Source organism: Acomys minous (genome assembly GCF_964271855.1).
Source record: "Acomys minous genome assembly, chromosome: 12".
In the NCBI taxonomy this organism is placed as follows: Eukaryota; Metazoa; Chordata; class Mammalia; order Rodentia; family Muridae; genus Acomys; species Acomys minous.
This window is the reverse complement of record NC_140493.1, coordinates 112,018,565-112,032,857: the sequence shown is the minus strand read 5'-3', so window position 1 is coordinate 112,032,857 and position 14,293 is coordinate 112,018,565. Positions and strand designations below refer to the sequence as shown.

At 59.8% G+C, this 14,293-nt stretch overlaps 1 protein-coding gene across 7 annotated transcripts in view; it reads right to left on the bottom strand.

Annotated features, from left to right (window-relative positions):
- The window catches only part of BAHCC1 (BAH domain and coiled-coil containing 1), a 62,282-nt gene that overhangs the window by 15,077 nt on the left and 32,912 nt on the right, over window positions 1-14,293 (bottom strand). For all 7 annotated transcript variants that reach the window (XM_084748168.1, XM_084748170.1, XM_084748167.1 and 4 more), the window contains 8 exons: window positions 10,467-10,589; window positions 6,299-8,050; window positions 5,993-6,101; window positions 5,674-5,864; window positions 5,373-5,531; window positions 4,862-5,091; window positions 4,373-4,703; window positions 2,643-3,458 (listed from right to left, as the gene is read on the bottom strand). In XM_084748168.1, coding sequence (XP_084604294.1) covers window positions 2,643-3,458; window positions 4,373-4,703; window positions 4,862-5,091; window positions 5,373-5,531; window positions 5,674-5,864; window positions 5,993-6,101; window positions 6,299-8,050; window positions 10,467-10,589 — 3,711 coding nt within the window. The remainder of the gene's footprint in view (window positions 1-2,642; window positions 3,459-4,372; window positions 4,704-4,861; window positions 5,092-5,372; window positions 5,532-5,673; window positions 5,865-5,992; window positions 6,102-6,298; window positions 8,051-10,466; window positions 10,590-14,293) is intronic.

Below are 14,293 nucleotides of genomic sequence, written 5' to 3'. Positions count from 1 at the left end.
CCCGAGACCCCTTGCCCCCCCCCCCCCCCCCCCCCCCCGCCTAGTGCAGGACAAGTGGGTCACGCGGGCCTGGTACGGTTCTAGAAGCCTCCAAGTGTGCACCCGCTCTTTCAGACACTAGGGATGGAGCAGGGCGAGGATGCTGCGGCTTCCTCTGTGAACCAAGCACACAAATAGGCAGCCCAGTGCTGCCCAGTCCTAGGCCCGCGCAGCTGAGCTGAGCTCTAGAGCTGGTTTATACCCTCTATCCACCCAGCCTCCCGCCAGCATGTGGAGCAGCGTCTAGGCAGCAGGGATAGCCAACCATGAGGAAACCCTGGGCGGGACAGCAAGGGTTGGATCAACACTGGGTCAAAGCGCAGGCCAGCAGAGGGTAGCACGGGTTCAGGGAAGAGGCTGAGACACCATGGTGGACTAGGGACGGTTAAGTTGATCCCACAAGGACATCTAAGAAGGGTCAAAGGAGAGCAGTGGGGTCTGAGTGGAAGTCATGGCATCCTCTGAGAAATGCCGGGACAGCAACACCCCACCAGCCAACCCTGTGGCAACGGGCACCCCATCATTGCCCTGGTCACATGACACCATTGTCCACTGGAAGGGAATCAGGCTTCGCTGGGGCTGGAGGGCTGCAGGGCAACTCTACAAAGTGCTCCGAGAGTGCCGGGGGCGTGTGGGAAGCACCCAGGGCTCTGCCATCCAAACCCAAGCAAGCTGGTCATCAAAACGGTGACAGCGGTGGACCGCTGTGGTGGGAAAGACCCCATATCCAGGAAGGTCAGCAAGCTCAGGATATCAATGCACGGTGGGCAGAGAGGAAGAGCCTTCCACAGCGTCTGCACCAAGGTTTCAAACTACTGAGGGGCAGGCGAGAGGGGCTGTGAAGCACCTACACCAGACAGAATGCACATGACCAATGACAGACAACAGGCGCCCTGGAGAGAAGCAACCACAGCCTGCCCTGGAGGCTCTACCAAAAACGCCTGCATCCTGTCAGGAGGGAAAAACAGTGCAGCCCAGCACAAGGTGCCCCACAAAGTGATGGGTGAATACCCACCCCAAGCACTTCAAGTGGGATGCCCAGCGCGGGCAAGACCGGAAGGTCAAGGAATAGTCTTCTCAAAGGCGGTGCCGTGAGGTACCTGGCGGGGCAGCTGGCAAACGCTCAAACCTTTGGGCAGAATTTTTTTTCCCTGGCCTACAGAGACAGGCTTAGGCCCCTGGCAATCAGAGAATGAGAGGGTTGCAAGAGGGCAGACTCTTCACCACCAACAGGGAAGGCCCATGCGCAAGCTCAGGTCACCACCAACAGGGAAGGCCCATGCGCAAGCTCAGGTCAGGCGTGAGCCCTTGGCTCCGGGTGCCCTTGAGGCCGGCACTTTGCACAGATGGCTCCGCCAGGCCTGGGCCACCCGAGGGTCTCCTGGTGCCAGCAGCCTGGCTCAGAACCTACTTTGCCCCATTTGTCCCTAGATTGTCTGGTGGAAGAAGCTGAGCTGGCTGACTTCAGACACCGCAGCTAGACTTTGCACGGCTACTGTCCCAGCAGTGATTAGCATCAACCACTGCAGGGCCGGGGAGCGGGCCCAGTGGGCACAGCTGGGCAGTCACTTGCACTCTACATCTTGGGATCACAGCCTGTGACCACAGCCACAGCACAACTTGGCGGCTACAACACCCACACTAGGTTACCCAATGTGGCCCCACCCCGCAAGGGTTCACTCAATGGACGGGCTCCAGTCTTGCCAGGGGTCATAAGGCGGCGTGGCACATGCACACATAGTGCTGGGGATCTGATTGGCACCCCACGAGCCCCATCATGCTATTGCACAACCTTTACATGGGAGGCCCTGCAGCTTGGCCTTGACCTGAGGCGTCCCATTACTCAAGTGAAGCCTCAGCAGGGATCATCTAGCCGTGGCTCCTCCGGGGTCTCTTCCCTCCACAGAGCCCAGCAGGAGTCCCTCCAGGGCCTGGACTTCCAGGCACTGACCATCCCCTTTCCCCAGGCTAGGCTGCCACAGCTGAGGACAAGGGCCTCGGGAGCATTATGCATCAGGGAGCCAGGCTGAGGCCAGAGACTTGGTTAGTTCTTGCTGCGAACACCCTGCCGCACCGTGGCTGGCTAGGGCGCTCCTCAGTGAGGTGCTTCCTCTGCGGCCACAGGGATGGTAATGTTTCCCTGGCAGTAAAGAGCGGCAGCTGGGGAGCTCTGTGGGGTCTTCCCGCTGGGCAGAGCCTGCCTGGGCCCCAGGACTCATCCTACTGCACTTCGGGCCTTTAGGTGGCTGGTGGGGGTTTATGAGGTCTGTCCTGAGGTTTGGGGGGTTCAGGGAGCCCAGTCTGACAAAGCCGTGGACAGTCCCCCACTTTCCTGCCACCGGGCCCTCACCTAAACCTCTGCTTTTGGCCTCAGCATCTCCTACTTGAAATGGAATTGCTGCCCTATGGCTTGAACCTGCCCAGGTCCTGCCCTGGACCAGTTGGCTCTTCTGGGCTCAAGTGAATACAGTGGAAGCTGGCACGACCGCACCTGAAGGCAGGCCCGTGGGGGCGAGTCTCCTCCCTGCGCCAGGCCAAAGGCTGTCTGACCCCGAGGGCCTAGCTCCCAGGTCACAGGGAAGGGCGTGTGGCTGGGGGCTCACCTCGCGTGGCCAGCTCGCTCTTCTGCCGCTGTATCTCCAGGTCAGCCAGCTCACTCAGCAGGGCGATCCCATGAATCCCTGAGCTATGGGGCAGAGGGGCCGTGCTGAGCGGCACAGAGGCTCCTGGGCTCTGAGGATCTGGTAGGCTGATGTCAGGCAGGTCCCCTAGGTCCACGGTGGCAGCAACCAAGGCATCCAAGCCCGGCAGCGCTTTGAATGGGTGGCTGAGGTTGGGGGCGCCCCAGTCCACCTCTGAGTCCCCCCCACTCTCCTCCAGCCGGGTTTCTTCTTCCTGTAGCGGGGCCGCGTCAGAGACCCTCTGTGAACCTTCGTCCTTGTCCAGGGCAACCGGGCTCCCTGATACCTGTTCCAGTGCTTGAGGGGTAGCCCCCAAAGGCGGCTGTGGTACCCCCTGATCCACAGTCCTCTCATTCTGCATCCCTCCCTGAGTAGAATTAGTCTGGCCAGCAGCCTCAGTGCCCCCTCCCTCGAGAAGGTCTCCAAATCTCAGTGCTTGTAACCCCTCCAGCGGGCTGGGGTCCTCCGCCTTTCCTGGTGGGAGTCCCTGCTCAGCAGCGTGGGGCGTGATGGCGAGGTCCTGGGTGGCCTCCCTGGCCCCGGAGAGCTCAGGCTCTTCCTCTAAGCTCCCGGGGCCGCAGGGGGGTGGCTCCCCAGGTAGGAACGTCCTTGTGGGCTCAGGCCGAGTCCCTGGGGTAGTGGTTTGCATAGTTTTGGGTTCCGGGAGGTCAGAGGGGTGCACATCTGAAGGGAGGGTGAAGTCCACGCCATCAGTGGGGTTCAGTCTTGGAGGCAGGCCTGTGAAAGAAGGGGGCACAAGCGAGCAGTCAGCTGGGAGCGCGGCCCCCCTTACAAGATGGAGGCTCAGGCCTAGGAGGAGACACGGGGATGGGGCCCTGCTGTTCTAAGGGGGCAGCAAGAGGCCAGGCTTCAGAACCGGCACCACCTCCAACCAGGGACCCACAGGATCCTCAGGGGTGCCTCTGGTGTAGCTGTCTGAAAAAGAGTGATTTTTTCCCCCAAGTATAGTGCTTGAATTGGGGTTTTCCCTGAACTAGAACAAGCTGGCAGCATGTCAGAGGCATTATGCCCCATTAATTTAAAAAAAAAAAAAAAAAGCTCCAACACAAAACCTCCTCTGGCTCTGTCTCCTTACTGTGGAACTGGGACAGGCTTTACACTCATCAGATGGATTTCCAAACTGCTCAGCCTGATTCACAGAAAAATCATTGGCTGTTGGAAAGCCGGTGGGTGGCGGCAGCGGGCACAACACCCCAGTGCAAGCACCGTTCCTCGCGGATAGCTCCTCTGGCCCCTTGTGGTGATGCTGCCCTCTCTCAGCTTTGTTAAAATCTGCGATCACTGGCTGGGGACAGGTCTTGAGTCTGTGCTGGGCCAAGCATGCCACATTCACAGGGCCCCTCGCCAGCCAGTTGTGTGTGTGTGTGTCGGGGGAGGGGTCTGGTTCTTTTTTTTTTTTTTTGCCCCATCTACCCAGAATAAAGAGGGGCCTATAGACGGGCCATAACAGCAACTCGTGGACCACACGAGGATTGTCAAGAGAGATGGAAAAGAACTTCATGGCCTAAGTACAGGGATGCCTGGGCAGAAGTTGTGGGGCGTGAGGTGGGTGGGAGGGTGTTGGGGAGGGGACTCATCCACCCAGCAGGGGTAGGTAGAACCTGCCAGACCAAAAAGGCTCACTCCCTTACCTGGTTCCAGCGTGGTAAGGTCAGTTCCAGCCCGCTGGCCCTCCCCACTCTTGTCCTTGGTGCTAGGCACCTTAGAGCCAGGCCCTGGGCTGCCTGTAGGGCAGATGGATAAAGTGCAGGGGGCGCTGGGACGAGGTGGTGGTGTGGGACAGCTAGCAGGGGCCTTCAGGGTGGGTGAGTGGCAGCAGGGTGACAGCTTGACCAGGCCTGCCGTGGCAGATGAGGGGGCGCCCTTGGCCATGGGGGTTAAGGCAACTGGCTTGTGGGTGGACTTTGGGGCCTTCTCCTGGGCAGGTTCTTCCAGCTCCGCGTGGCGATCCTCAGGCTTGCGCTGTTGGGTGGGGAAGATGCTCAGATGGCCACGCCCTTGGTATCCCTGCGGCCCACTGCTTGGTGAGAGACATGCAGGGGTGTCCTGGGGCCATCTGCATGGGACCTGGAGAGAACAGTCTTGGATCTCAGGTTGGGGTGGCTGCTGGGTCATGGTACCTGGAACTGGGCAGCCCGCTGTAGCTCCAGAGCCTGGGTGGTCCGCTGCTGCTGCTGCTGCTGCTGCTGTTGTTGCTGCTGCTGCTGCTGCTGCAGTGCATGCACCTCTTGCTGCCGTAGCAGCTGGGACCGAGCGTACACAGGGAGCTGGCCGGGGTGCTGCATGTGTGAGGCAGGACCCCGGGCCCCATACATGGGGGGCCACAGTGAGGCCTGGTCCATGACTTCAGCTGCAGGCAGGGCCAGAGGACTATCAGTTTCCAGGCAGACATGAAGAGCCCACCAGGGGCAGTTTCCCCCTTACACACCAGTCAACCTCCCCTCAACTCTCCCCAGCCCGTCTCCCGTTCCTGTGTCTCCGGAGAGACAACCCAGGCGCCTCACAGTTCTCTCCTAGATCCTGGCCAGCCACGTGACTACCTTCCCCCCACCCCCCACCAAGATGCTGCCCTCCTCAGATGAACTGCTAACAGCCCCACATGCAAACAGCCAGCCTGGAGAGGGTCCTTACCGAGTGTGTGAGGGGTAGCGTGGGGTGCGGGTTCTGAGGGCAAGATGACCAGCTGCGTGGGTGCATCCTGGGGGAGGGGGAACACTGAGGGCATGGAGCCGGGCACGGATGCTGGGAAGCCAGGGGGTAGGTTCTGGTGCAGGGCAGGGTGTCCCAGGCCTGAGGAGCAAAAGTGTAGTAGAGTTCAGGCCAGAGAGCCCATGTAATCCAGGCTTCCCGCTCCTGGGTGGCGCAGCCAGGAGAGGGTGACCTGCGACCCTAAGCCAGCCCCCCAACCCCACTCAGCTCTCGGAGCACTGACCATAGGAATGTCCCCCCATCCATAAGGAGGGACTTCGGGTGCGGGGCAGCCAGTGGGGGTGGGCAGGGTGGGGGTGGGGGGCCGGGTCCCCGCTCAGCTGGCTGCCTTGCATCATGAGGTGGGGGGGTAGGTCTCCAGGGCAGCTGCTTGAAGGGTGGATCCGGGCAAATTCCACGAGGTCTTTGTTGTCTCTGCAAGATCACCAGAGTCAGGTGGGGGGGTCCCACCCCCTCCCCCCTCCCCTCCCCTCCCCTCCCCTCCCCTCCCTCCCTGAGGCCAACCTCAGGCTCTCAACAAGGGGACTCTGCTCAGCTCTTACTGTAACAGCAGTTCGCGGCCAGGCAGCCCCAGGCGGTCATCGCACATCCGCGTCCTGTCTTCCTCACTCTCCAGGTCCAGTGCATGGGTAGTGCGAGGTCCTGCGGCGGCTGCAGAGCAAAGGTGGCAGGAAAACCTGACTGTCATATCCAGAGAGCCACTGGCTGAAGCAAGCCTTGAGTTGGGGGCTGATGCACTGAGGCAGGGTCCCCTGGCAGCAGGGGATGGGGGGACGACTTTGGAAGCTCTTCTAGGGGCAGAGGCGGGACCGTCCATCCACCTTGCTTCCCGACCACGAATGCCTTACCTTTGAAGGTGTGGGTGGCCCTGCCCTGCCGCCCGCTGTTGGTACCGTAGGTGGTATCAGGTCGGCTGACGGTGTCCTTCTGCCGGGCCAGGGCCACCGCGATGCCCACAGGCGGCTGCCGTACCTCCCCGTCTCCGTGTGAGGCCTCATGCTCCTGGCTGCGGGCACAGTCGGGTCTTTCCACCGGGCCTGGGCCCTTCGTGGCTGGGAACTTGGCTTCCTGCTGGACGCAGCTGGCTTTGAGGCCACCCAGGCCCACCAATGGAGCCTTCTGGCCCACAACCAGGGCTCGGTGGCTGTACTTGAGGAGGTTCTTCATGGCCGACACCTCATCTGGTGGAGTGGGCAGCTCCTGGGACAGGAGAGCTGCCTGCTGTAGGCCACCTCCAAAGGGGTCGAGATAGGCACCACCCTTCCGTTCCTCGCTCATGGCCATGGACGCGCTGTGGCCTGTCTGAACACCCCATGGAGGCATATGGGGCCCATTGTAACCCAGCGATGCCAGGTCTACCGTCTTGCGTTTACTCTCAACCCCGCTGCCCCCTGCTTCTATCTCAGGAGCCACCAAGTGCTGCTGATGCCGGATCCGGGCCACCTTCTGGGCCCCTGGAAGGCCAGTAGGGGCCTCTTTGCTGGCCACTTTGTCTAAAGTGCAGCAGACCTGGGTGGCCTTCCCACCCAGATGGTCTTGGTGATTGGGCCGGGCACAGTCCTGGGCAGCAGCAGCAGGCAACTCGAAGTAGCCACTCTTGTCCAGGCTGCCTTTGGGAAGTCCTTGGAAGGGAGCGTCAGGGCCTGCACTCAGATACTCCAGGCCTTTCAGCCGAGGGTGGAGGGCTGCCTCGAAGCCCCCAGGCCGCCGCTCGCCCTTGCCCTCGGCCTTTAGGTGGGCATAGGAGACGCCATAGGGTACGCCGTGGTCGGGGGCCATGGCCCCGTCCAGGTGCCGTTCCTTGCCGTCCCCTGCCACGGCACAGGCCTCCGCTACTTGGAAAGGGCGGCTCTTGTCAGCCAGGTGTCCCACAGAAGGCACAAAGGTGGGCCCACTGGCCTTTAGGTCCCGGGGGACTTTGTCCTGCAGGGGGCAGAGGCCGTCTGGACCTGCGTGCAGCTGCAGGCAGGGGAAAGAGCCTGCAGGGCCTGTGCTGAGGGGCGGGGGTGGCCCGGTAGGCAAGCCAGAGGGTACGGTGTAGGACACAGCGTGATGCAGCATCTGCCGCCTCTCCAGGCACTCGCTGAAGGCCGGCCCAGGCTCCACAGGGCCTGCCACCTCCTTGGCACAGCGCCCAGGTGCCGCTACCCCTGTGCTGGGCCGGCCCAGCATGCCCCCTGCACAGCTGGCCAGCGAGGCCTTGGCCATGTCGCCGTTGAGTATCTTGGTGTTGAGCAGGCAGGAGGTGAGGTGTTTGGGGCGACCCTCGCAGGCCCCCCGGAGCGCAGGGCCAGCCTCCTTGCAAGGCCCGTCGGGGGGCATGGGCGGCACCAGCTTCTGGCGTTCTTTGCCGCCGTCCTCCTCTGCCGCTGGCCGTTCCCTGCCCTCTGCCACCTTGCTGGCTTTCTCTTTGCCCAGCTCTTTACCCATGAGGAAACGGTCAAACTCCTTGGGACCCTTCTGCAGGGGGGCGGCCTCGCCGCGGTCCCGGCTGCAGGAGCCGATGGGGTGAGTGGGTGTGGCCCTCGGCACCGCAGGGAAGTTGTGGTTGGCAGGCAGGATGGCAGGCTGCGGGGCCAGGTTACGCAGGTAGAAGTTATCTGGAAGCCAAAAGCGCCGAGGTCAGGACCCAGGACCCAGCGGTTCTGTTTTGTTACGAGTGGAGCTGCAGAGAAGGCTCAGCCTCGCTGCTGGGTTCCTGCGCAGAACCTCAGGGGAGCTAACGCCTTCTGACCTTTGTGGGCACCCGGTGCACACCTGGTGCAGGTACACACACGCAGGCAAAGCACTCGCTCATGTACACAACATGACATTTCAATCTAAAAGATGTTTTTCAAAGCAGGGACACATACACAGCGTAAGACAGCCATCTCGGAGTGCTCGGCTAGGGGCATGGAGCGCACGGACCACATCACCACCATCCGCAGCCAGAACAGCACCATCTTTCCAAACTGAAGCTCCCCCCTTCCTAAACTCCGGCCTTCCCGGTTGCCCCTCCTCCGTCTGGGCCCTAGGAGCCTGGCGTTGCAGAGCCCTGGCCAGGTGCTTCCTTAGCCAGCTCAGTGCCACCCTCAGAGACTGTCAAGGTGGAGGTGGGTGTAGCCTGCTCTACAGAGCTCCAGTGACCATGTGCAGCCTAGAGCTCCAGTTAGTCAAGTGCCTAGCAGCACAGGGGGCCTTGACGCCTGTAGCTTCTATCTGTCGCTCTCCCAGTGCTGTGACTGCCTGAGTAAGAGTGAGTCCAGGGTGTCTGAAGACAGGAAGGGGCAGGGGACACATCCGTAGGACGCTCTCAGGAGCCCCCCCCCCCCCCGCCCCCACGCAGACTGCAGCATCTTACCTCACTATCTCAGGCTAACAGGACTGGGAGAGAGGGGAAGGGGAAACGGTCTGTGGTAAGATACAACTATACCTGCTTGTGTCCCAGCCCTGGCGCCCAGGCTGGGCAGGGTGGGTCCTGAGGACTCCCTCTGTGGTTTAAGGACGAGCTGTCCAGCTGGGGCCCTGGATTGGGGCAAACCCTTCCTGCCCAGGTAGGGTCAGCTCTAGGTTGTCCTCAGTAAGCCCTGGAGACACGTACTCTCTGCCAGCGTACCTGGAGTCCACCCAACCCCTGGCTGACCCTCGGGGCTGCCCTGCCTCCCCCAGTTGGGTGGGTGGGCAGCAGGCAAGGCCTAAGCTAAGGGAGCGCACACCAGGCAGGGAAACAAAAGAAAACGTTTGCAACTTGTAAAACTGTCCTCAGTCATGTAAATTCCGTGTCAATTTCCTCTAATTAGAAACAAGGGGAAGGGGAGAGGGAAGGGGGTGGCCCAGGAGAAACCCAATTAGCTTAATTTCCCAAACCAAATAATGTTCTTGGACGAAGCTCCGCCACAGTATTGTGAAAGCGGAGAGGCTTGGCCAGCAGCTGCCAAGACACCAGTCAGCCCCACGGCCCAGGGGGAGTCCTTGGGCCCAGGTTCACCAGTCTGGTCTCCAGGGCTCAGACTAGCCACCTGCCCACCCTTGACAGATGCTGTCAAAACAGCTGCAGGCACGGGGGGGGGGGGGGGAGGGGGGCAGGGGGGGCTGATGGAGGGGAGACCACGGACTGAGGGCTCGTGGGCCACAAGTACCCAAGTCTGCTTCCTGGGAGCGTGAGGCAGGGCTGTCTAGGATGGCACCATGCTGCTGGGTGTGGCTGCCGGAGACTTCCTGGCCGCACCCCAACCAGGGCAGCCTGTGCTAACCACAGCTAGCCCAAAAGCTATTCTGAGCTTCAGCAGCTCGGAGACTCTTCTGGGCCCAAACGTGCAGAACCTCAGTCCTTAGCTCACCTTCCTGGTCCAGGAGAGCCGCACGAAGGCACTCTGAACTAACTGCCCATCTCTCGGCTCCTGATGGTGGACACTGTCCTCTGCCGGAGCTGGGGCTCCCTAGGGATCTGTCGAAGCCAGCCTCACTCTATCTGCACCTTCCACACACCAGTGCCTTGTTACACGGGGTCACCCGGGACTAGCACCCCCCAGCAGGCCCCTAGGCACCCCCTCAGACTGGTGGTCCTTCCTATAGCCTGGGCTGGAAACTCGAACCACACGGAATACGCAGCTCTGGCCTGGTACACATAGCCCTTGGCATGGCTAACTCTGCCCTGGTACATATAGCCCTATAGCCCTTGGCATGACTAACTCTCGCCTTCTGGGGACTCTGTCTGGGTCTTATCATGTCATAGGGTCCACCTGAAACTGAACCATGGTCACTAATGCAATACCAGCCCCGGCCTCTAGCCACACCATGGGAGAACGTCCCCCCCCAAAATTTCAAAAAGTAAACAGACCCTCAAAAGACAGAGCACAAAGCACCTTCGCCTCATGACAGGGACGGAGATCTCTGGCCAGCTCTTGCAGACTCCCAGGTGTGAGGTGCAAACGCTACTCTTGCAAGGTCTGCACGGGTGGCCGAGGGCTGACTCGGCCCTCTGGTACCCCATGAGCTACCTCCCCCTCGGGACGCCCAGCGCCCCACAGCACTTGCCTTTTTGGGCTCCATAGAGACGATGTTGCCCGTAGAGAACATTGCCGTTTCCATGGTGATCCAAGTGGCTCACGGGTAGGAAGGTAGATGCCAGACTCCCCGAAAATCTGGGGTACGCAGAAGCTAGGGAAGCAAAGCACTGTTGTAGGTAGAGACAGTTCTTAGCTCCCTGGTCCCCAAGGAGGCGAGAAGCCCAGGAGCAGCACACCCCCCAGAGCCGCTCACCACCCCACTGGTGGAAAATCAACCCATCAACACTGTCGTGTTTTTTTTTAAAAGATTTATTTATTTATTTTAATGTATTATCGTTGCTTTATCTGCATGTATACCTGGATGCCAGAAGAGGGCATCAGATCATGTTATAGATGGTTGTGAGCCACCATGTGGTTGCTGGGAATTAAACTCAGGACCTCTGGAAGAGCAGGTGGTGCTCTTAACCCGCTGAGCCATCTCTCCAGCCCCAATACGTCATGTGAACCCTGACTCGGCACAAACTGAATTGCTAACAGGCTAGGGGCTAGACAGGGAGAGGCTGCATTTGAGTCCCTCCCAGCAGTGCCTGGTGTGGCAGCAGATTCCAGGCCAGGCAACAGAGGGGCTCAGAGAGGCAGCTTGAAAGGAGGGTGCAGTACAGCTATCCGTGAGTTCTCAGCCAAGGGAGAGCCACAGAAGACAGGGCCTCCAGGCCGCACCCTCTACAGGCACCCGGGGAAGCATATGGTCTTGGTAGAGTCCGGCTGTACCACAGGCTGGCCTGGGTGACTCACATTCTAACTAGGTGAAACTAAGATGCGGCCAGTTCCCACTCGCTGGAAGCCACCAGCCTCTTCCCTCAACCGTGCTCTCTATGGAAGCGAGGCATCCGGTCTGCAAGGTCCCAGGCATGCCATGTTGTGTACGAGACGTTAGCCCCAGCTGCTACCCAGCAACCCTGAGTAGTACAAAGGGGGCCCCTCTCAGACTTGGTCTGTCCCTCACAGGCAACCAAAGGTCTGAAGGGCTGAGCCAACCCGGCATAGTAATCCCACCCTGTTGACCTTGGGCCCACACCTGGAACAGCGTTCCTGTTCCCCAGCCCTATGAGGTCCTAGCTGGCAAGATGGCTGAGCCCTGGTGGCGAGCACTGGGGAGGGGGCCACAGAAGCTGCAGCACAGGGATCTGGAGAGATGACACAGTGGTTAAGGACAGTGGCTGTCACCGGGCGATGGTGGCACAGGCCTTTACTCTCAGCACTCCAGAGGCAGAGGCAGGCTGATCTCTGAGTTACTGACTCCAGCCTGGTCTACAGAGTGAGTTCCAAGAGTACATGGCTGTTCCTGCAGAGAACCTGGGTTCAATCCCAGCACCCACAGAATGGCTCACAGCCGCCTATAACTCCATTTCCAGGGGACCCAACCTCCTCTTCTGATCTTTGTGGGTAGCAGACATATTTGTAAGTAAAATCCTCATACACATAAAATAAAGCCAATACATCTGAAATATTTAACTTTTAAAAAACTTTAGTTCTTTTTTCTTTTTTAAGATTTATTTATTGATTATGCATGGTGTTCTGCCTGTATGTGTGCCTGCACACCAGAAGAGGGCGCCAGATCTCACTATAGATGGTTGTGAGCCACCATGTGGTTGCTGGTAATTGAACTCAGAAACTTTGGAAGAGCGGCCAGTGCTCTCAGCCTCTGAGCCATTTCTCCAGCCCCCCTGAACATATTTTTAGAGGGGGAAAAAGTTGCAGCACTTTACAAGCTCCCCTTGGGAGGCTCAGAACTGTCGGCATAAGGTACCACTAGCCACAAGGTCTACGGCTTCTTGGCTGGCCCCTCCCAACAGGCCTGACAGAAGCATTGGGACCTGGGCCTCCATCACACCCACCATGGAGTGGCTGCTGGTAGCTACTGACCCTCCCACTGCTGTCACCAAGACAGCTTGGTTCGCTGGCTCAGAAAGCCGGCTTTCTCTGTTTAACAACAGGGTGCGGGATCTTCGAGGAGCCTGGGTCAGACTGAAGCTGTTCCTACAAGGTCTTCAACCAAGCCACTCTGAGTCTAAAGGGCATGTGGGGTTGGAGCACCCTCAGGCCTGTTGTGAGCAGCAGGCAGGGACCCAGACAAAGGCACAGACAAACTACAGCAGAAACAGCCAGGGTGCGCCCAAGCTGAGCTCTGCACGGACATGTCCCCATGGCAATCAGGCCCTAGAAGGGTTTCCCGTTGGGGACACTGTTGTCCCAAGAGCTTCCTGACAGTCTCGCTTCCCGGGCAGTGCTGGACTATGACAGGGGAGTCCTCAGGGTCTCCCCAAGGGATTCGCACAGGGGAGGAGGCTGCCACCCGTTGGCAGGGAGGAAGCCAGGGCAACAGGTGCTGTTATCTGATAAAGGCAGCTTCAGCCACAGGGCTCAGGGAACCAGGCACCAGGACTCTCCCAGGGTCACAGTGGAGCCACCAACAAGATCCACAGCCCAGCGTCAGTCACTCAGCCTCGCTTTACTTTGAGACGGGGACTCCTGAGTGTTTGGGGGAGCAAGGGGGAACCCTGAAGGGGCAGGCCCCTGAGGTACATGAGTGCCACCCTGCCATGCCCGTCTTGCCTCCAAAAGCCGTTCTGGCTGGATGCTGAAGTAGAGGAGCCTCTGTGGCACAGGGCCAGGCAGCTCTGGAGCATCCCTGGCACCCAGCTCAGGCAAAGCCCCCAGAACTGGTCAACAGTTCGCAGTACACGCACACAAGCCTGGGGCGGAGACCACCTAGGACCCTCAGACCACACGCCACACCCCACTGAGGAGTCACCACCCGAACCCTTGCCTACTGACACTGTGGGGCAGTCTCTGCTTCGGTGGCCTCTGGTACCGCACGTAGGAAAGCATCTATCTTGCACGTCTGACAGCGCAGCTTTTCCGGCTGCGTCATAAGGCAGGGGGCCGTGTGAAGACTAGAGATTTCTGTGACGGGGGAAACTTGCCTGCGTGGTGTAGCACCATCTCCCGGATGACAGCACACCCTCAGACCACACGGGAAGATGTGGGGACAGTGCCCACTGCCAGGCCTGTTCCCCTATAGCTCAAGAGCAGACCACGGCTGAAAGACCTGCCCCTTTGGCCTAGTGGTGTGTGTGGACACATCTGCAGCAGATGTTACCCAGATTAAACTCAGCTCCTGGAAGACTTGACAAAAGCCAAGGGGCCTGGGTGGGAGCAGCTGGGCAGGGGGGCTGGGACCTGGGGGTGCGTGTAAACCGCTGCAGCTGTCCCCCGTAATTGGCTGCTGTTAAATGTTTTACGGGCCTCGTTTTTGGTAAACAGAAGTCTGTAAATTCCTCCTTCCCAGACAATGTTTCCAGGCACAGACCCCCCTACTTGCACCCCCTAAGGAGGCCTGGGCCCTGCTCTCTAGGGGCAACGGGCACTTGGCTAACTGAACATGAGACGCCTGCCCTTCCCACTCATGGCACTTCGGGTGCTGTGAAAACGTTGGCAGCCGCCAGTCCAGGGAGTGGGGCTGAAATCTACTGGCCATTCTGATGCGCGGAGGGTCTTTGTCTCCCGGGCCTCAGATGAGGAGCTGGCTGGAGAAAGAAAAGCAGGGGTGAAAGGGGGCAGAGAGTCCTGGGGACAGAGTGAGAAGTGGGGGGTCCTCTTAGCCTAGCAGTAGAAAGGCCCTCTCTTTCCCCCCAAGACTGTACTCCCTAAACCAAAGAGAAAGACAGAAAATGACTTTCGAATCAGAGCTGCTGCTCTGAGATTGGACGTCAAGGCCGGGAGATGCTGCGTCCTGAAGGGACCAAGAAGACCAGGCCTGCTCTGAGAGGGCCAGAGAGGAACCTGGTCAGG